Consider the following 20,957-nt stretch of genomic DNA (forward strand, 5'->3'; position numbering starts at 1 on the left):
GCCAAAATCCACTGCAGATACTGCTACAAAATGGGGCTTGTTTAGTCTAAATGAGTGTAGCCTCATCCAACCTCCCAACCCAGCCAAGGGAAAGATTTCCATGGCTTTTAGGGAGGTTTTAAGGTGGAGGTCTGGCACTGCTGGTGGACCAAGGGATGCTGGTCTGGGGCAGAGGGATCCCAGCAAGGAGGGGACCAAGGGAGGGGAAGGGCCTGGCAGTGGTGGCACTTCTGCTGCTCCACCACAGTGTCACAACTCTGCTTTCACACCCTGATTCCTCCAGGCTCATGGCTCAGGATGCTGCAGGCCAGTTGATTTTGCTGGTTCCCACCATCACTGTCTCCATTGGGGTTTTTAGAAAGCAGACCCTTCATAATAACCCTCCTTGTGTTTATCTTGCTTTTAATTGAAACAGACCCAAGCCGGCATCTCTTGATCCATGTTTATTTTCTAGGACCAGCTCTTCAAGAATGCCCTGACTACTTACTAGGGCAAGTTTAAAATAGTCTCACATCCTATTAGTGCTGGGAAGAAATCTGTCAACTCCCATGTTGTGGAATATGTGGGCCCCACTATTCTTAGCAACAGTCTCTTTCCAGGCTATATATGGGAGCTTAAAGCGCCTCTAATGATACAGTTCCCAGTTGTATTTATCTTTGCTGAGTTACAGAAATCTCCATCCTTAGGGGGATGAGAACTGAGGGTCCATCCCAGAGCCCTGATGTAGTTTTGTGTGCTGGTGAAGCCCCCATGCTCATTCTTTCTCAGTTTCCACCCCCCAGTTTCTGTTTTATCTTTGCTGTTGTTGAAGTCTGCTGTTTCCCTGGCACATAAATTACATTTATTCTGTCTTTCCTGAGAGGGTGCTGGGTGCTGGCATCTCCAAATTCGACTGTGCTGCAGTTGCACATGGGGGAGCAGCTGGGCTGGGGCCAGCTGGTTCACAGCTCTTGGTGCTGTGCCCAGATGTGCCCAGATGTGGGGGAGCTCTCACAGATACCTCATGTCTAATGCTGTGGGAACAGCAGAGGCTGGGGAAAAGGTTGGGGCCACTTAAAAATGCTGGGTCTGTGTGTTTTGGCATCTTTGGGCTGCAGCCCAGCACCAAGAATGCTGATGCTGATGAGCAGCAGCCCCCAAATTTGCCTTTACCCTCCTGCTGTGGGTCACGAGAGCTGAGCAGCTGCAGGGCTTCAGCTGCTCCAGGAGCATGATTTGGGCTCCTATCAGGGACTTGGGATCCAAGGCATTCACCTTTACCTGCCACACACCTCTGATATTACTCTGCACTCACCATCACATGAACATGAATTTCCAAGCAGGTTTTTTTTTGGTGTTGGTTTGTTGGTTGTTTTTGGCAGGGGGTAGTTGGGGTTTTTTTGGCACAACTTGAGCTTGAGCCGACAGAGGGGAAGGGCCAGAGTGTGCACCATGCCAGGATCCCTCACGCCAGCTGCCAGTGCAGGCCAGCCACCCACTGAAGTCATCCTTGGCTAAGGGCTGCAAAAAACACCTTAACTCTTCAGGAGTCTATTGAGCATGGGAGCACCAGAGCCCCACAGCCCTGGGAGGCTTTGCAGGTCCCATGGCCCCAGTGAGGTTTCTCTTTGGGAACTTTCTTGCTTTGCTCCGTTACTTTTTTGGGATCTGCAGGCAGGTCCAGGGCTGGTAGAGCTCTGCTTGTGGCACCAGGATGGGCTGGACCCTTTCCATGCCTGTCTGTCCATCCACCTGCTCGGCCACAGACTGACAGCCACGGGAAGTCCCTGGCTCAGGCACTAGAAGGAGTGGGCAGGGGACACCAACCTCCCCCGGGCAGCATGTGTGGAGTGAGGCTCAGGCAAGCACAGGCAGAGGAAATGCCAGCAGCCAACAAACTGCCCCTGCCGTGCTCTGAACCTGGAACTCTTCCTGTGACTCCCCTAAACCTGCCTTTGACTGCAAAGCAAGGGGAGGGATTGGGGATGCAGCTTTGCTGCTGAGTTTTGGTGCTGGAAGAGCAAAGGGTGATGGTGGGCAAAGGAAAAGGCAGCTCTGAAGGGTTTGTGGGGAGTGATGAGCAGCAGAAGTGTGAACTGGATCAACAGAAGCTCACACAGAAATGCCTTCACTGCCTCTGATGTGCAGAAAAAAACATTTTGAGAGAGATTTTCAGCATAGGTCTGAGTCTATGACAAAGCACTGCAGCTCATCCCACCTTGAACACTCAGTGGTTTTAGAGCTGATTTTGTCTTGGCTGGGGGTGGGTGCAGAGGTGATGCTCACAGTACAGGTTTGTACCTCTTCACTCCAGACTCTCCTTGGCTCCAGCAGCACCTGGGGACTGCCAGGGACTGAGCTGCTCCCCGGGACAGGCAGGCTCTGCCAAGCAGGGAGGTTCGTCTCCTCCAGCGCCAGAGGAGTGATGGATCAGCAGAAGACAGCAGTAATTGCCAGGAGGCTTTCAGGCAGAAAGCAAGGCTCTCACTCGAGGACAGGCTGATGTAAGTCAGCATGTAAATTGGGGACAACATAAAAATAATTCCAGCCGAGCTCCTAGGAAGAAACCTATGAACAAAAAAATGTTGTTGCTAAGAAATGTGAAAACAGAAAACAATAATGTGGCTCCTGGCAGGGTAATAAAAGTGTATCAGCGTTGTGCCTGCTCTCTCACACAGATCGCTTGCTCGTGACAGTAAATTAAGTACTGCCAAAATGGGTACAGTTTTCTCTGTGGCCATTGATGCTTCACATCATGGAAATATCAAATGTTTCTGATGGCTGTTCATTACCCTGCGCTTGAGAGGGGAGCAATCCTTTGCTGGCTCCATTATTTCCATGACAGCAAGGAAATGACTATGGGAGGTTTAAAAATGAAGGAGTACAGAAAGGTTAGATGGATCGAACCTCAACAGCCTGTTGCTGCTCAGCATGGTCGATGCTAACCCTGAGCCTGGGAGACACCTCACTGTCTCCAGAGTGATGGAAAACCAGGACTACTTTTTGCTTCCAGCTAATTGCCAGTTCACAAACTGTGAAGGTTGACCTTGAAAATCTTCAGAGATGGTTTTTTGAAGGGTGACAATGTTGCAGCACAGCTGCTCAGCCAGGAGACACTTTCCACAGCCAGGAGGAGCTTTAAGCATTTGCTGGATTCCAGATCTGCCTCAGTTGCGAGGATTCAAAGAGTTGCACCTTCCAAATTCTGTAGAGATCCACAAAGCTTACAGATGGATGTTCTGGCGTGCAGCACAACAATGTTTCCTTGTCATATTTGTAGTTTTAAAATGAAAACCAGCTGACCTTACACACATTTGAGTTGCTGTGAGGTGTCAATATAGGGCCAGTCAGAAGAAAAAAAGCATGATAAAACTGTGGGTAACAAAATAAACCTGCCCTGTGATCACACTGGGGCAAGCAAGGAAAGGTGAGTCTGCCCAGCTGCCAAGAGCCAGCTTTACATTTCTGTCACAACACCAAAATCACCTTTGCCTCGTTCAGTCCTTTCTCCAGAGGAGAATTTTGGTTTGGAGATATTGTCAGCAGATTGAAAGGTTGAAATCTCACCAAAGACAGGGAGTGTGTGCATGTGGTTGGGTATTTTCCTTTGGGCACAGCTGAACTCCGTCACCTTCTTGGTTAATTTGAACCTCAGTTTTTTAAACAGTGCAACGACAGCTCTGTCAGTGTTTTCTTATAAATGAACAAAGCAAACCATGTCAAGATGCATTTCAACTGTTAGCAAAACAGCATTTGTAATGAGTCTCCAAAGCTTTTGGTGACTGAGCTGTGTGTTCAGTGTGGTCCCTCTGCTGTGCCCTCGAGGGGGAAGCACACATGAGGTGCCATGGGGAGCAGAGCTTTTGCAGTTGAGGATTTACTCTCACACACACTGAGGAGGTGCTTGCTCTGTGCTGATCTCTTCAGGATGGCTGCACTGAGGGCTCTGGTGGGTCTGGGGACACTGGGGTGTGCTGGGCACCACTTGCAGCACTGGGTGTGGCAGGAGGGGATTCACTTGAGGTTTTTTTCACTGCTGCAGCCTGACTTCTTTCCAAGGAGGGTGTCTGCACAATGCTCTGCCTGGCCACTGCTCCTGGCAGCATATGAGGGTCATATATGAGAGAGTCAAAAGCTCTGCTAAAATCAGATTGCAGGATATTTCTTATTTCCATGCTATCTGCAGGATGTGGTGCTGTCCTGAGGAGGAAATTAACTTGCTCTGACAGGACTTGCTCTGGATAATCTCCTGGTGCCCAAACAGATCTGCTCAGCTGCTCTGTGGGGTTACAGCTCGTTCATCCGAGTCCCTGCTCCAGCACTTTCACTCTCACTGGTGTTACCTGGGCTGGGCTGCATTTCCCTGCCCCTCCTCACCTCCATAGCACCGAGGGCTGGCAGTGCCCTTGCACAGGATATTTCCTTGCCCAGGCAAGTTCCCCACCAGCCATGGATATTTCCATCCCTTAATGGAGAAGAAAACCCCAGCAAATGGGCTTCACACGGAGGGGTGGGGCTGGGACAGGTGTGTCACTGCAGCACCTGGCTCAGCACATCCCAAAGCCCCTGTTGCAGGGGGTAGGGAGGAAAGAGGGAGACCAAACACAAGTCATGAGGAAATTTCTGCTTTTTCCTGTTCCTGCATTTTTTATACTGAACTTCCAAACACTACCAAAGACAGGCTGGAGGGAGCTGTGGGGCTGCAGCTGTTGCTGTGGTCCCCCCAGGAAGCTCCACACCTTGGCCTGAGTCCCTGCTTTGCCCACTCTGCTCTGGGTGCTCCCACACCTCATGTGGAACCCACAAGATAACAAAACTTGCTCTGTTTGCCACACCACTAAGAATTAAAGAGGGAAAAGGGTGCAGTTGGGATGCACAGTGAAGGTGAGAGAACAAAATTTACTGAGGCTACAAGTGAAACTGTTATGTTAATGAATCAAATTAGCAACTTGAAAAAAAATGTGGTGGTAGACAGATTTAAGGGAAATTGGAAATTGGTTCCAACGTGACACTTTGCTCTAATTGTATGCAGAGGTGTCTTGATGCAAAACAAAACTGTTCAGAAATGACCTCCCTGTGTTATCGTGCAAACTATAACAAAAAAAAAAATCCATCTTATTCACAGCAAGTTTGTTTTTACTGATCTTGTGCCTCTCGATTACTTTTTAATGGTCTGCATTGAAAAGAAATTCCTGTATGCACACTTGAGAATATGAAAACACCCAAATGATAGCTTATGATTTAGTAGGATTAAAGTATTATGTATGCAGGTGTAGCACGTTTCAGGTTATTAGCAATCCAATCTATTTTTTACGACATTATGGTGTAATTTTCTGTATGGAACTTCAATATAAGTCTTGAGCTGTATCGGAACATAAACTAAAATGTTCCTGACTCTGTCACTTTTCATGGTCTTTACTTTGATTAATAAATGCAACAAGAGCTATAACGTTCTTCAATACGAGGCTACGATCATTCTTCAATCAAAACGTGTCCCTCAGCTTTTTATAACTTTTTGCATCAATATGTAGGGCTTGAGCAGCAGCAGCAGCAGTGACAGGATTTCACTGCAGCTGAGCACACACAGCTGAAAGGCTCTGCAGAGGATGAATGTCTTTTTGCTGGCTTGGCATGGAGAGCAGTTGTGCCCTTGGGGCCTCAGTGTCACCTGTGGAGAGCTGAGGAGCAGAGGGGAGACACTTCCTGCAGATCTGGACAAGGATTTAGCACCCTGAATTTCTTATTTAGTCTTACCTCAGTGGGCACCTCACTCATTTTTGAAAGGTACCCCAGGTTTGGTGTGGAGCTTGTGATGGGGGAAGGCAGCCTTTGGCATAACATTCAGTAACACAATCTGGTGTCCACAGAGACTACAACTCACGACAAATATAATCCAAACCTGGGCCTCAGGATGCAGCCACAGTGCAGACAGGGAGGAAGGATGGAAGCTGCAATTCCCCATCCCCACTCAAGCAGCTGAGTGGATTTTGCATTGCCATTGGCCACCAAGGTCAGGAGGAAGCTCCTCCTCATTCCCACTGGCCCATCCTGTCAGCACTGTCAGGAGCCCCAGCCCCACCATGCAGGGGAAATAACTCACAGGCTTGTCAGGTTGGTCTGTTTTATTTCTGAATTATTCTTTACATTGTACAATATATAAAAATACAGAGTACCCAAAAAAAATTCACAGTGTCTAAAGGCAGTGATTACAGTCTAGGTCACCTTTATGCTAAAGTACCATCAAGTTCGATTGCATAGGAAAGGTGATGTGCCTTCACAACAGAGTCCAATAATACTCTCCAGGTTTTGTTGGTTTGGGGCAAGCATTCTGTGTTCACATAATCATATCCAAGATCCAGTATTGCATCTGTCACTCTCCCACCTCAACTACAAGCTAAATCCTAACATTTCCATCTCACATACCATGTATCTTCCCTAAAGTCTCCTCTGTGGGAATGCTCCTAATTAAGCTCAAGGCTTTTAGGTATGGGCAGGTCTGGCTGCTGTCTAAGGAGGGCTGTGGAAAGAAAGCACACTGCTGTGCAGCTGGCTGGCTTTTACATTGTTTGACATTTTGGTACTAATGACATTTTTGCTCCAGTTATTAATGGCCCATCCACGCTGACCTCTGCTTGACTCTGTGGCCTGAGAATCAGCAGCATGCTGCTGACGGAGGCGTCAGAACCAGAGCGCAGTGTTAATACTTTTCATGACCAGATTTGTTTAAAACCAAATCGTGGCTGGGGCCTGCAGAAAGCCAAATGCTGCTCTTACAGCCCTGAACCCTCTTGAATAGCAGGGGTGAGTTTGCAGCTGTGGCTGGAGGCAGAATGGAAAAACTAACAGGCTCAAGACCCAAACTTACACTGAATGCTCTTGAGCACTTATGATTGTAAATAGTGGGTCGCTGGTTTTGCTCCTCCAGCCAGGATTAATGCAGACATTAATTTTTCCCAAAGCGTCCAAAGGAGGAATTTCCCGGCAGAATAGCTGAGACTGGATAAGTCCCACAAGGACCTAGCTCCAGAGGGGTTTCTGCCCAGTTTTGAAGGCTCTGGCAATCAGGCAAAACAAAGTTGGACAGAAAGCTCTCTCACCTACCCCCAGCTGCTCTTGAAGCCACCTGAAGTTTCCTTCTAAAACGCTAAAGGGAAAGATTCATCTCTTGGGAGTTTAGGCCTTGGTCATGAGGCCATTTAAGGGATTTGTTGGAAAAGAATGAATCCTTCAGACTTGATCTAGTGGGTATTTCTCTGCCATGCCAGACAGCTCTGGGGGGTGCTGTGCCCTGTTGTGTGTAAGGACTGGCGAGGTGAGAAGTGTGTGCAGAGCCTTGGCCACTGACACAGAAAGCTCCAGAGACACCCATGGCACAGATGCCTCTACAGCCTAGTGGGGTTTTTTTGACCCTTCTGAAAACCAAAAGCCATGGGTTTGCAGGGCTTCTTTTCCTAAATTTCAGATAAAGCCTCCTGGTGTGACCATAAGATAAGGCTTGTAATGCTGATCAATAACTCACAAGGCAGTTACTGACTTCTTTAACACGGAAGATGACATTCTCCCCGTTTTTACAGATGATGTTTTTTGCTCTAATGGTACAAGACTTGCTACTCCTACTTGCTATTTTAATTTTCTTTGCGCAATTACTCCCTACTTATAATTACAAAAACAATAGAGTGATACACATGAGAAATTTAGGAGGCTTATTATGAAAATATAAACAGCATCAAGTGTCTTTTTCTTAATAGCTCTTAACCAGAATGATTTAGGGGAGAATCAGCACTTCTAACTAGAAAAATCAATTTACTTTTCAATTAAAAAATTATATTTCATTTACCTCAAAAGTGGGTTTTTAAACCTAATGGAAAGGGTGCTAGATTTTTATAGGGTTTTTTCTTCAGTTTGTCCCTGTGGAATTTGAATACCAGCACTCCCTTTCTTATTCTAAGTTTCCTCTGCAGGCATTTTGCTAAATATATATATTGCATGTGTATATATTATAAATATATACTGTATCTATCCACTGATAGATGTATACACTGTTACAAAAAGAAGAGTAAGTTGTTACAGAAACTTTACATTTATATTTTTATATATATATTTATATATATATATATAACTCTCCCCGACTACATTTGGTACAAAGAATAACTCAAACTCAATGGACAGCAGTTTTCTCCCCAGGTGGGCTGAACAGCAGGTTATCACTGGAGGAATCAAATTGTCTGCGTCAGACACAGGCTCCATTCCTGCTCTCTGCAGATTTCAAACCAAACACTTCATTTTCTGAACATAAGGCATTAGGAACAGTGGTGGTTAGACAATATATGTTATTCTCCTACAGTATCTGTACAGGTCATGAGTTTAAGAGCAGCCCTGGCTCATATGCTGAACATTCAAGTGCACCTTTAGAGCAACAGCACCTCTTATGTGATGGTTTGATCCTCAAGTGGTTTGTCTGTCAGTGAGCTGTGAGTTACTGACAGCTGCTCCAGGAAAGCTCGACAGCACCAGCACAACATGCCTGGATAACAGCACCGTGCACACCCCCTTGGCTGGGAGAAAGGCAGCCACTTCCATGGAAAAAGAGAGAATGGCCTAATTAAAGATGTTTCCACTACACACTTGGCTGTAAGATTCCCATCATATTTCACATACTGTACACCTGAATCCTATCCAAAGGGTTTGCAGAGACACAGTGTCTCCAGACCTACAGAGGAACCACCCAGGCTTCCCCTCCTCTGTCTTAAAAGTAAAAGAAGAAAAAATATGTAGCATAATGAACCGTCTGGAAAGCAATGCTCCCAAAAGAAATGCATTTCCACTCTAATTTAAGATGGTGTTAGGAATAGGAAATTTTAGGAAGTTTAACATCCAGCTACAGGAGCAACTCAAACTTCTACAGACATTACAGACCTAAAGCTCAAGGTGCCAAATTACCTGGAGAGCTCATAAAAAATGTAACTCTCACACCGCATTAACACCATCCTTAAAGAACTGCACTCTCCTGCAAACATTAATTGAGTAATACAGTGTTCTGATTTCTTTTTTTCACTCTCCTGGATTCTGCTTTCTGCTCAAATGGAGACTACAGCCCCTTGCTGTGATTGCCAATTATATGAAAAAGGGCTGAATCCATTTGGATGGCTGATAGGAAGGAATGTCTTGATGAAACTATAACCACACACACCACCCTCAAAGCATCTGCCCTCCACTAGCCTACAAAATATCCACCTCCTGAACACAATGCCAGTAATCACCCATCTTGGTGAGTTGAACATTTAAATAATTTCATCTGCTATATGGTACTCTGGGAAAAAGAAATCAGTTTACATCATGTTATTCTGTGAAGCCAAAAATGGAAAAAAAGTCTAAAGGGGGAGAGGGGAAAAGAGAAAGGAAAAATAGTAAATTTGAGATAATTGCAAGGTTTGACTTGCTTGCATCCCCTCAAACTCCAGCTGCAATCTTTCCACGTGCATGGTAATTGCAGAGTGTGTTAATACAGGGAATCTTCTGATGGGGAAGCTCAGAGATGGCTTTGATTTTACAATGGCTGGAATCATCTTGGGAGCCAGTGTTTTCTCCTGAATCACATAAATTAAAGCTGGAAAATCCCATCTTGATAGTCTAATGTAATGATTTCCAACCCCTGGGCTACATACTTATTAGAGATACTTTAAGTCAGGGTTTCAAGAATTGCTGAGGGGGATGTGAAAATTCAGTGAGACAGGATGAACTCGTTATGGCACGAGGCACAAAGTCATCACTCCTCAAATGGGATTTAGGGGCCTGGGAAGAGTCTCCCTGCAGGCTACCTGATCCCAGAGCTATCCTGCTTCCCTGGTGATCCTGCTCTGCTCCTGGTGCTCTTGCCTGGCTGTTCTGCCAGGGGCTCAGGGCTGCTGAACTTGGTGAATTGCAGCAGCTGCTTCAGACACATCTTCTAGGTCTGCATCAGCTCCTGACTACACTGCTAAAAATCTAACGGCATCTCTCTCTCTCTCCCTCTGCCCCCTCTATTTCACCTGGTGAGACCAGAGCAGGAACAGAATGAGCTGCTAGATTAGAAAAGCAGCTGCTGAAAATGATGGGCACTGCTGAGCCTAAGGTGTCCTCATGGCAGTGCTAATAACCCCACTTTATTACAAATATCCCTACAGCTTTCAATCACTGCAAACTGAAGTCAAACAAAGTAATTTAAAAATGGGAGACTATTTTATACTTGCCCTCTGGTCAAAGCACCGTAACACACAGGCTTGCAGAGCCACGTTGGCTCTTCCTCGCAGGAAAAGCAATATACTTGTCACGAGCAACACAGTCTTTCTTCATTTCCTACCAGCTGCCTACGTGAAAGAGCTGAGTACACGGCCCAAGCTGGGCTTCTGAACAAGCAACTGCAAAGGAACAGCACTGAGAAACAACCGATGTCGGCTCACAGCGAAACCCGAAACCAAGCGCGGACAGACAGGGAACGGGCTGAGCCGGCGCCAGGCACGGGCACGGCACTGCCCGGGGAGATGCAGACACAAAGCCAAGCTCAGGACCACGTGGAGCTCATGCGTATTTCAGGGTGTACTTTTATCTCATGCTCAGTATTGCGACATTCTAAAATACTTAGCATCAGGAGTTCATCATAAATATTTAGAAACACTGAATGATAACAGCGGTGAACTTGTTCACGTTGCTAAACACACTGGATGTAGTTGTACATTAAGCACCAGCAATAAGTTTCCTTTTTGCCAAACAATTATGTCAGACAAACATCTGGTTGTAGACAACATGGCTTCTGCATCAGACTAATACAGTTCTTATAGACACAGTCACACACATACACAAAATTACATTTCAAGGCTGGATATACTGTTTAATAATGCTACCGCTCCAATTTACTTCAATAACTGTGGCAGCATTTCTTTGTTGGGTTGTTTTTTCTCAGAAAAAATAAAGAAATATTGGCAAACAATGCACATTACTCAGCTGTGTTACTATTTCATAGAGTACTGACTGGAAGACGCTATAAGAATGTGCAGCAGACTTTCTGGGTCTTGTCAGACTACGGAAACATTCCTTGAAAAAATACCTTCCCCCTGCAAAGTCAGAATTTTTCACTTTTTGAAAGTATATGAACCAAAACCCAATAATAAAACCAGAGAAAATATTAGCCCAAAGCATGGTGATTTCCCCCAAGAAGAGCATGGCCTCTAAAGTTGCCTCTTGTGGCAGACACAATCAGGATCAAAGCTAGAACAAAAAGAGTTAACACTGTCTCAGAAAAAAAGAAAAAGGAAGAAAGAAATAAAACCCATGGCTCTTGTGCGGCAATCATCACATCTCTTTTTCCAGTGATATAAACATCTTTGTTTGTTAGGCACTCCAAGTTCATGTCTCCAATGTTATTCCAACATTTACTTTTCTCAGTGTCTCACTGCCTGTATAATTCTCTTTTAATTAAGACTGGAAACATTCTGGAAAGCTTCTTTGGATAATGCACTTTGTTTGTGTGTTGTTTCTCATCAGCTGAACTGCATATTACCAAAGAAGGCTGCAGAGAGTATTTCCTGTAATATGAAAAGATTCTGAAGATACAGGGAACACTGCCCTAGAAAGTTACTAATTTTTTTTTTTGTTTTGTTTTTGTTTTTCAGAAACATAAAAAAAAATTTAAAAAAAAAAAGGAAAAAGAAAATGTTCTTCAAGTTGTTGGCATGATGGAGTCCTGTTCGGCCTGTCCCATGATCTGTGTGTCATCCAGTGCTGTCCTGGCCATTGAAGGATGCATCCAGCCCTGCTCCAGGAGGCCACCTCTTGCCTTGCCTGGAGTGCTCCCATGTGTTGTGTGTGGCTGCTCAGTGGCCACCAAGCCCAGCACACAGCCCCATCCTCGACAGCCTCAGCCTCAGACAGCATGTTGACCTTCCAGCCATGAACAGTTGCAGTGGAAGAGCCATCTCCAGCCAAATATCCACAAAAGCTCTGCAGAACAGTCCATATGCATTTTTGTCCTTGTAAGGAGATGTGCTGTTTACAAGAAACACAATAAACCAAAGAAAAAAAAAGACCCTACTGTACAATATTTACATCTAGAGGCTGGGCCAGTATTTGGTCCATAAAATCAATAAAAAAAAATCATATAGGAAGTTATCCAGTCCTGTAGGATCTGTCCATCATCAGCTGTTGGTAAAGGTCCTTCCAGGAGAGGCCTCGGGCCTGTAATCATATTTATTCAGTGTACTGGGATAGTAGGTTGTTGTGTACACATTGGTTTGCTGCAGCGGGTAGAAGTTGGTCCTGTCGTCTGGTATCAAGTTGTTCTTGTTAAGTGTCTGTAAAAGAGAAGAGGAGATGACAGGCTTGACAACAGTGCCACACAATGACTCTTTCCTACCTGCAGACACCTCCCTCTCACCTGCCTTCTCCAGCACGGCCTCTGCTGCGACCACCACCACCTTCCCTCCGGCTGGGAGAGCAAGACGGCGCCTCGCGCTCGCTCTGGGGCTGGGCTTGGGGACCAGAGCTCCTGCCGGGTCTCCCTCAGCCGACCTGTGCTCAGCTACTGCTAGGGATGGACCCAGAGCCTTCTCCAGGGACACGGGGTCTCCTGGCGGATGGCGAGTTGTCTGAACACCATGGTCACACAAAGCCATGCTGGGCCTACACGAAGGTTGGTGATTAATGGCAGCGCTCAGTTCTAACCTCGTCCAAAACGCTCATGGTACAGCCTGTGGCTCCCTCTCAAACCAGGTGCCAAACGGCAGCTTTTCCTCCTTGGAAGAGCAGGTGTGCATTTACCTGATCTCCATCTCCATTGGTAGATATCCAGGTTTGGACCCCCCGATATTAAGTGTGTCACTTCTGTAAGCTACAGTATAAGTAACAAATCATGGTCACTTTTGGAAAATCTAGAATTACTTAAAAAAATTTAACAACCACGTAACAATTGTCGGAAACAATAACATAAAAATTGAGAACAACAAATGCCCCTTTTACCACAAAAATTTAGAAATGTTTTTTTTCTCCCTCCCCTCTTCCCACCAACAAGCAGATGTCCCCCTCTCCCCAGATTAAAGCCCATTGCTATGCCAGCTGTTACCTATGTACAAGGATAAAATCACATTTTGTGTGCGCCTGTGTGTGCAATAATTCTATGGAACTTTCTCCTCCCTCACAGTCATCTGATTTCTGTGAATTTGACTGAGGTACTTTTATAACAGTTTTTTCAACTAACCCCTGGCTTAAATTTCTTATGCCTATCTGTGGTCTGTGTCACTCCAAAGTCCAGCTTTAACGGCTGCTGTGCAGGGAACTCACTTCTTTGATCTGGGAGTCAGTACTAGGCATGCTACTACAGCATCTTTACCTTCAGGGAATGTTTAATTAACGGCCCATTTAAAGAGAGTATAAGCATTTCTCCTGTCAGGAGCAAAGATGGAGAGGTCTAATGAGCCAGCTAGTTCTGGGCCCTAATGGTTTTTCTGGGCCCTAATGGCTGTTCTGCCATGATCTGATGCTCCTGGGGAACCACTTTACCCCCTTGAGACAAACACCTCGTACCTGACCCAGCTCAGGGCAAGATGAGAACTAATTAACTAATGCTCAAGTCCATGAACTCCCAGCTCCTTTAGCTTTACTTGACCCACTGAACTTCAGTCACCTAAACTTCAGGCAAAGTGGCTCCATCAGCAAGGTGAGAAGAAGTCTCTGTTCTCCCTGAGGGCAGATGCAGATGGAAATTTCTAGGGAAGACCCTGTCCCCCCCAGCCCCTGCAGCAGCAGGGTGACCTGACAGCAGTGGGTTCCCTGCACATGGGGAGCAGGGTCTCGCCCTGTGCATGTGCCCATTGCACAATCAGGGTTTATCCACATCCCAGCTGTGACCACTGAAAGGATCAGCTACCCCTGGGATCAAAAACAAGACCACAGGCTGTACATTTATCTCCCTATTTCTTTGTAATCAAATCATTTTACTGCATGGGGAGGGGGAGAGGAGGAGGAAGAAAAGAAAATGCTTTCTTCTAATCAGCAGACTGACAGCTACAGCTACCCTGGGAGCTTACAACTCCCAATTTCATACAAGATGTTAGGAGGAAAAGCTTTCCTGTGACAAAGCTACCCTGGCAAAGAAATTTTCCGATTGCTGAACCACCAAATAGGTTTTTCAGAAATGAGCACTGCCTGAAACATCTCATCCATGAAAACTGGAGGAGACCCAGCCCCTTCCTGGTCTGACTGTGATCTCCCCCAACCTTGAATCTCTAAAATGATCCCACAGCACAACACCTGTAGGAACCAAGGACATAATTTGTATGGGCATAGTCTAAGTGACAAATACTTCCAAGAAATGATAATTTGTGCCCTTCAATATGAAAGTAAGAAAGGAAATATCATGCTTTGCTCCCAGTCACCCAAAGAAATATTACAGTAGTGTGGCCAACAGTCTGCTGCTTTGTGCTGGAGTCTGGGAAACAAGGAAACCAGCCTCAGTCCTCCAGTGCTTGCTATGCTTTCTTGGGAAATCCAATTAACTGCTCTGTGCTTCCGTGTCTTCTGGCCCAGCTTGAGAGAAACAAAATCTGAGATTCCTGGTAAAAAAGCACTTTACGAAGTACCACCAGAGAGTATTTGGGGGAACTGCTCTCTGGTGAGCCTCACAGGTGTTCACACTGGCTGTACATGATGGCTGCTGTTTCTATGGATGTTCCCAGCCCAAGACACCTACTACAGGCACCGTAATTCCACGTCCACAGTCCACCACAGCAGGAGGAAGAGACTGAGTCCCCCTGCTGGTTTCTCTAGGCTCTCTTGAAGTTGGTCCAGCATCCAGGCCTTGCATGGGTCAGTTAAGATTCATGATATGCCAAAATCACCACCTCTGAAACTAAATGAGACCAAAATCCTGACCTGGAATAGCTGAGGACTATCTTGATCTGAGGACAAAAACCTCAGCACTCAACTTCTTTGGCTTTCAGATGGAAAATCTGTATAAGTTTCAACATGTTCCACAGTATTTAACGCATTACAACAGATGTAGCAATTAATTAACATGATTTGCATTTTTCCTTCACTCTCTTCTTATGTTCATATAATACTTAGGAAAAATCCCACCACTGGTCATTTGCTCTTTTTGGTTTTATTTTTCATGGAGGGCTTATATCTTAGGGAAATACCTCATGAAAATGGTTTAGTAGAATTTATAATGCAATTAGCTGCAAAGAATTACTCTCTGGAAATGCTGCGATGGCAGTACTGTCCTAAATCAGCATGATCAATGTGCACTGACTTAACATCTCCCCACACAAACTTATTGTCTGTCTCATTTTAATAAACAGATGATTAGCTTCCTTGGCACTAGAAATTGTTTGGTATTTTGTAGAAGGGAAATTAGGCAGCAGTGAAATTTAGAGATGTACACAGACATACTCATGCATTCACTGCAGGAGAAGAGGTTGCAGTTAAATCTCTCTGGGTGGATTCCCGTGCTGCTTTACTCAGAGCTTTAACCCCTGCTCTTATTCTGCAGCTCTTCACGGTGACAGTGCAGAGATGGCCAACAACTGGCCTTTTGGAAGGCATTTCCCCAGCACTGTGTGGGTTATGCCACGGAGGTCAGAGCCTCCTGACAGCCTGAACTCACTGGAGTTCTCGTGGGATGGGAGCAGCCTGCTGCACCCATGGGTGCACCCACCAATACTGATCAGTCCCAGTACTGGAAACAGGAAAGGTCAGAGTTGTCACCAATGTGCAACTACAGCCTGTCATACAACCAACACAGACCAGACCCTGGCTCCCAGCCCAACTCCTGCCAGTGCCTCTTCCCCTCAGCTACCCCAGAGTCAGGTCCCAGTATTACCAGGGCCAAGAAGTGCTTCCTGAAGACAGCACCCAGCAAGTCCTCTTAGAAAGGACAATCCTTCAGTGCTTTTGCAGGGACTTGTCAGTGGCTGCAGCACCTAAGGTGACTGAAGCAGCCCAGCCAGCACTAGAGCTCAGGCTGTCCTCACCAGAGGTTTCAGGGAAGGAAAAGAGACTTGCCTTTGCAAGCTGAGCCCTCCTGCACCACTATCCTGCACCCTCCAGGGAGACTTGTCACTCATCTGAGCACCTCCACACCCTACTTTCCCTGACATTCAACCTGTATCTTCCTCTTGCTGTTTGCTCCCTCCCATATCAAACACTCCTAACTCCCTTTGCCAGCAACTGAAACTTTTTAGGACTGGCTGCTCAGTAAGCAGAAAGAACCAAAAGCCCGATCAGTGCTTACTGCTGCAAATGACTTGTTGCAAAATCTCTGTGCCATATGCACAATGTATTCCAAACACTGAAGAAAATGCATTTCAGACCCTCAGTTTGGTCCTATCCTTCTTTGAAAAGAAAGAAGCTTCTGGTATTTGTGCAAGTGTAATATTTCCCATAAAAAGTGAGGCCAGACTGAGCTAATATGAAGCTGTGGAATGTGCTTAGGAAAAGTATTCCATTCAACTAACAATTAGCTCTTTTACCTGCTTGCTCCCTTACAGCATGAACCATGCCATCCTGGCACAGTTGATATAATTAGTTTCTTTTGGTCTGTTCATCACTGATCTCAATTCAAGGGCCTGTTAGTGGCAGGAAAGCCACCAGCATGCCCTAGCCCAGCCAAGTGGATCACTCAAAAGCAGACCCAACTTCAACTGCTTTCTTTAAATGACACTTTACTAGGCTGCACTGGTATATGACTAATATAATAATAAAAAAAAATCTCTGACCTAGGAACTCTGCTTTGTCAAGCAGGGATATTTTCAGATGGACTAAGATGGTTATGGCTTTAACAGAATGTAAAAGAGCAGCAGCTTGCTCCATTATGTGATCTGTCTACTAACCAAGAGGTCCAGTTTTGTTGTCCATGCCAAGCACAACAGAATCCCAAGTATTTCAATATTTATAGAATTATATTAACAATTTGACCACTAATGCCAGTGGGTTTGCAGTTAGAACTCAAGGAGTCTGAGGGGAAGGGTTCCAGACCCCTCCTGTGTGGGGCTCTGCTGCCATGCTCACACCAGAGGCAGAGCACTGACATGCACTCACAGGCTGCTTCTCCCTGTCACAGCCAAGCCCTGGCTGTGTTAAACATGACTGTATTGTACCATATGCATACATTTAACTTTGTTCAGCTTTCTCCATTGATATTTTTAGCCTAGGTCACCATTCACATTTTCCGTTTGCTCCTTTTTCTCCAGCAAGGCCTTGCTGCTACTTCCCTAAATTCTGCCTCTGCTGCAAATCATTAAGTCATTATCCACTGACCTACTTGCTTACATTCTCCCAGATGTATCAAAACATCTTTACACGTAACAGTATGGGACTTCCAGTACTACTCCCAGCTCCCATCCTACAGCTGCAAGTATGAGCTGTGTAAACATTTCTCACACACATAAACAGATCAAATGTTTTCATTTTCAATATACAGTCCTGAAAATTTCAAAACTTGTTTAAAAAAGTTGATGAACATCTCCCCAATCCCAATTAAAAGGAATTCCATATAGTTTTTGAGAAGCTATAGTGAAAATGATACTAATAAAAGCATCTGATACACGTACAACTAATACCAAAATGAGGGCCATAATGTAGTTCCTACAGGGTAACATATGATGGCAAGATTTCCTTAATCTGCTCATGTAGGAAGCACTCAGCTTTTCAGAGCTCAGCATTCTCTCTGAGCTCCAGATCTTCCTTTCTATTTTGGGGGTTGTGGAGGAAGAGTCAGCAAGTTTCCCAGGAGTTTTGTAGGTTAATCTTCACCAGCTATGCAGCACCACAGTCCCGATGAAGTCAGTGAGCAAGGACAATTTCCCCCAGCCTCATAGCTTCTCCACTATTTCTCTGTGAACAGGTATAATTTCACTTCTTCCACTTCCTACCCATTACATTTTCCCCTTTAAAAGGTTAAAAAAAAAAAAAGTAAAAAAAAAAAAAGTTGGGTGACCTTCCCTGGGTAGCTTTAAACCACTTTTTTTCAGTATTTATGAAAAAACCTCTGAAGAGGCTGAACAACACAATGGACACCTTTCCAATGGCCATGACTCATCAGAGATGTGCTGCCTGTGCCAGGGCTGCACAGGGGTAAGTTTCCATCTTGAAAGTTTGTTTGTAATGTTGAACATCCCACTGTACTGCAGAGAAAAACTTCCCCTTCCCCACCAGGTAAATGCAGGCATGAAGGAACCAGGGTTAACAACTCCAACCACTGCTAACCCTGGTTATCCTCTCTGGACACAGGAGAAGGTCTAAAACCAGGGTCCAGGGAGCAGACAGTAACTTTGTAGCCAGCCTATTCCTCTTTAAAAATCCAAACGTAGCCCATGTGCATCCCTCATCCTTCCGCTGCAGAAATCAAGGACAACACTCCCGCTGAACTCAGTCTCACAATTATCCCTAAAAGAATTGAGGCAGCCTTTCCAACTTCCTTTGTAACAGCATCCAACAGACCTCCTGTAGCAACAGTGGGATGGCCATTACACCCCCTCATTCCCCAGGAAAACGGAGGGATAAGGGAATTGTGCAATGATGTAATGAAACCAAGATCCAACATTTAGGTTCTTTAGTGCTCCTTTTAAGCCATTTCCTTCTTGCAGTGAAATCAGATTGAGCAAAATGCCTTTTTGATGCAGATCAGCTGTTTCATGGAGCTAGCCATGCCTTCTTGTTAAAGGATGTTACTTTTTGCATTGTAGGAACATTAGCCAAATGACTCAGGGTTGTGGAAATATATTAATATTATTAAACATTTCCCACAGCTTGTACATCTCTGGAATCACCAGGGCAGAGATCTCAGAGTTATAATTAACCAGTAAATTTGGGAATAATTAGCATAATAATTACATTTCAACAAAGTAAACCATACAACTAAAATAACCTCTTTTGGCAATAACTGACATCAAGAAAATACATGACGTCTGGCCCACCCACATGCTCCCTTTCTTCTGATCAACTGGATGCCACAACACTGCTGTGCCTCTTGAGCTAAGCATTACAAATAACCCTGGAAAGATGGAAAGTTGCCAGAAAGACCTTATGAGACCCATGTATTTACTCCAAGCTAGGAGTGATTTTTAAGTCTTGAATGATTTCTCTTTTTGATTTTTCTTTAAAATTTGCTTAGTGTCTTATGCCAAGCAAACTATCTCACCTGATGCTTTTATAAAACCTCTTAAGCTCTGCCTACATGAAGTCAAAGGTAGCAGTGGCCAGGGTTTATGTATTGAGTTTTTTCCTGATGAATTCAATAAGGCTGTTTGCAGGATTTACAGTGAAGTGTAGATGTACAGATGAGGAACCTATTTGCTATATAAGAAGGTTATTCATCTCAAAAACAGATACAAAAAAATCCCACTGGGACACTAAACTTATGATTGCATGTTCTTTTTGGATGGAAGCTTACCATATTTTTAGACTGGAGATTCTTTGTTCACTGTTATTGGTAAATAAATTAAACAACCCCCAAATGACGGCAGCATCTGTAGATGTGCTCAGGTTCACAATAGAGCTAACATTCAATTATAAGAAAATGAATAGCTAAAGCTATCTATAGCTGTTTGAAAATTGCTATTTTATCCTTGCACTTAGGAGGGAGTGAAGTTATATTACTGCCATTTTAAACTTATAAAACCCCTCAGAGCTGGCAACATAAAGGACCATTGTCAGAAGGATGTTTGGCACATCTCTGACTTAAAGCACATGAGTAAGAAGGCAAAACAAACTGCATCTAATAGTAAGGCAAACTGAAGTATTTTTCTGAACTGGAAACTGAAGTCTGTGGAGGTCATGGAAATCTTCCCACTGGCAAGTGCAGGTGTCTAGCCTGAAGCTTGCTATTTAGTCCTGGCTTGCCTATGACTTGGTGGTGGCAACACCCATGACGTGGTGTCCAGACACAAAAGAGGAATTCAGGGCTGCCCTAACTGCTTCCCAATATAGCTGGTGCACAGGATACAGCAGACATGATCTCAGCTGTGTGGGAAGGTGTAAACTGTCTCCTTGCTGCACTCCTGTACCTTGGTGAATGCCCTTCCTGGGTGCCCCACATACACACAGTGTTACTAGAGATGCTCAGCAGCTCAGCTGCAGCACATGGCCATGCACATGCTCCCCTACTCAGACAAACTCACCAGAGACATAACCATGGCCCTTGAAAAATGACACTAAGAGTCACACTGATGGTTTGGAGTACTGGGCTCTACTGGGCTTCAGCTGATGCTAACTAGTCTGGGGCTGTCTGGGGGAGGCAGCTCCCACCGCCTTGCTGCAGTCAGACTGGAACCAGCAGCACTGAGGTTTTGGATGGCCTCAGAGCTGCTTGTTCTGGTGAATTACCAACACAAGTCATGCAGCCTCGTGCCAAGCCCACAGTGCTACATTTAGACTGAGAATTGCAAAGGTGTAACTGCAGTGGTGAAAAAAGAAGTAGTAAAAATAAAAATAAAAGTAAAAACTGGGCCGAATTTGCCATCTGCTAACTCCATTCAGTCTCTTATAGTCTTACTGCTTTCCAAATTCTCCCAACCTCTAAATAGCTGCTTTTTTATTATTTTCCTCAAGATTGCTTTGTTTTCTCCCCATGTTGCATCTCACCTTGTTATTGCTTTTCTACATTTGTAACCTCCTCAGGTCATTTTCCATTATTTCTATACCAGTGGCTGTTTTTTTGATACACCTTCCAGTTTAATATCTTCTGCTCGTTTAATTAACATACTGACTGCACTCTCTCCAAGCTCGTTAATGAAGATATTAAATAAAGTCAAACCTTGCATTACTGCTTGCAGTGCCCCAAACAACTCCTCCCCATAGCCCTGTTTGTTCCCATTAACAATTGTCCAATGTTCACAGTCCATTAGCCAGGTTTCAATCTCTACAGCAGCCTTCCTGTCCAAGCTAATTTCTATTTACACATCACAAGATTATTTAAGACACCAATACCACCCTCTTTTCTTTAGATGTAT

At 44.9% G+C, this 20,957-nt stretch overlaps 1 protein-coding gene across 3 annotated transcripts in view; it reads right to left on the reverse strand.

Annotated features, from left to right (window-relative positions):
- Positions 1 to 6,083: 6,083 nt before the first annotated feature.
- The window catches only part of SEMA5B (semaphorin 5B), a 270,385-nt gene continuing 255,511 nt past the window's right edge, over positions 6,084 to 20,957 (reverse strand). For 2 of the 3 annotated variants that reach the window (XM_085066953.1, XM_085066954.1), the window contains exon 24: positions 6,084 to 12,305. In XM_085066953.1, the coding sequence (XP_084923079.1) occupies positions 12,150 to 12,305 (156 nt within the window). In that variant the 3' untranslated portion in view covers positions 6,084 to 12,149. Of the gene's footprint in view, positions 12,306 to 12,771; positions 12,842 to 20,957 lie in introns of all 3 variants that reach the window. The other variant, XM_085066955.1, reaches the window with a different exon arrangement.

The sequence above is a fragment of the Lichenostomus cassidix genome, chromosome 7 (assembly GCF_008360975.1).
Source record: "Lichenostomus cassidix isolate B80296 chromosome 7, HeHo_3.0, whole genome shotgun sequence".
Lineage (NCBI taxonomy): Eukaryota > Metazoa > Chordata > Aves > Passeriformes > Meliphagidae > Lichenostomus > Lichenostomus cassidix.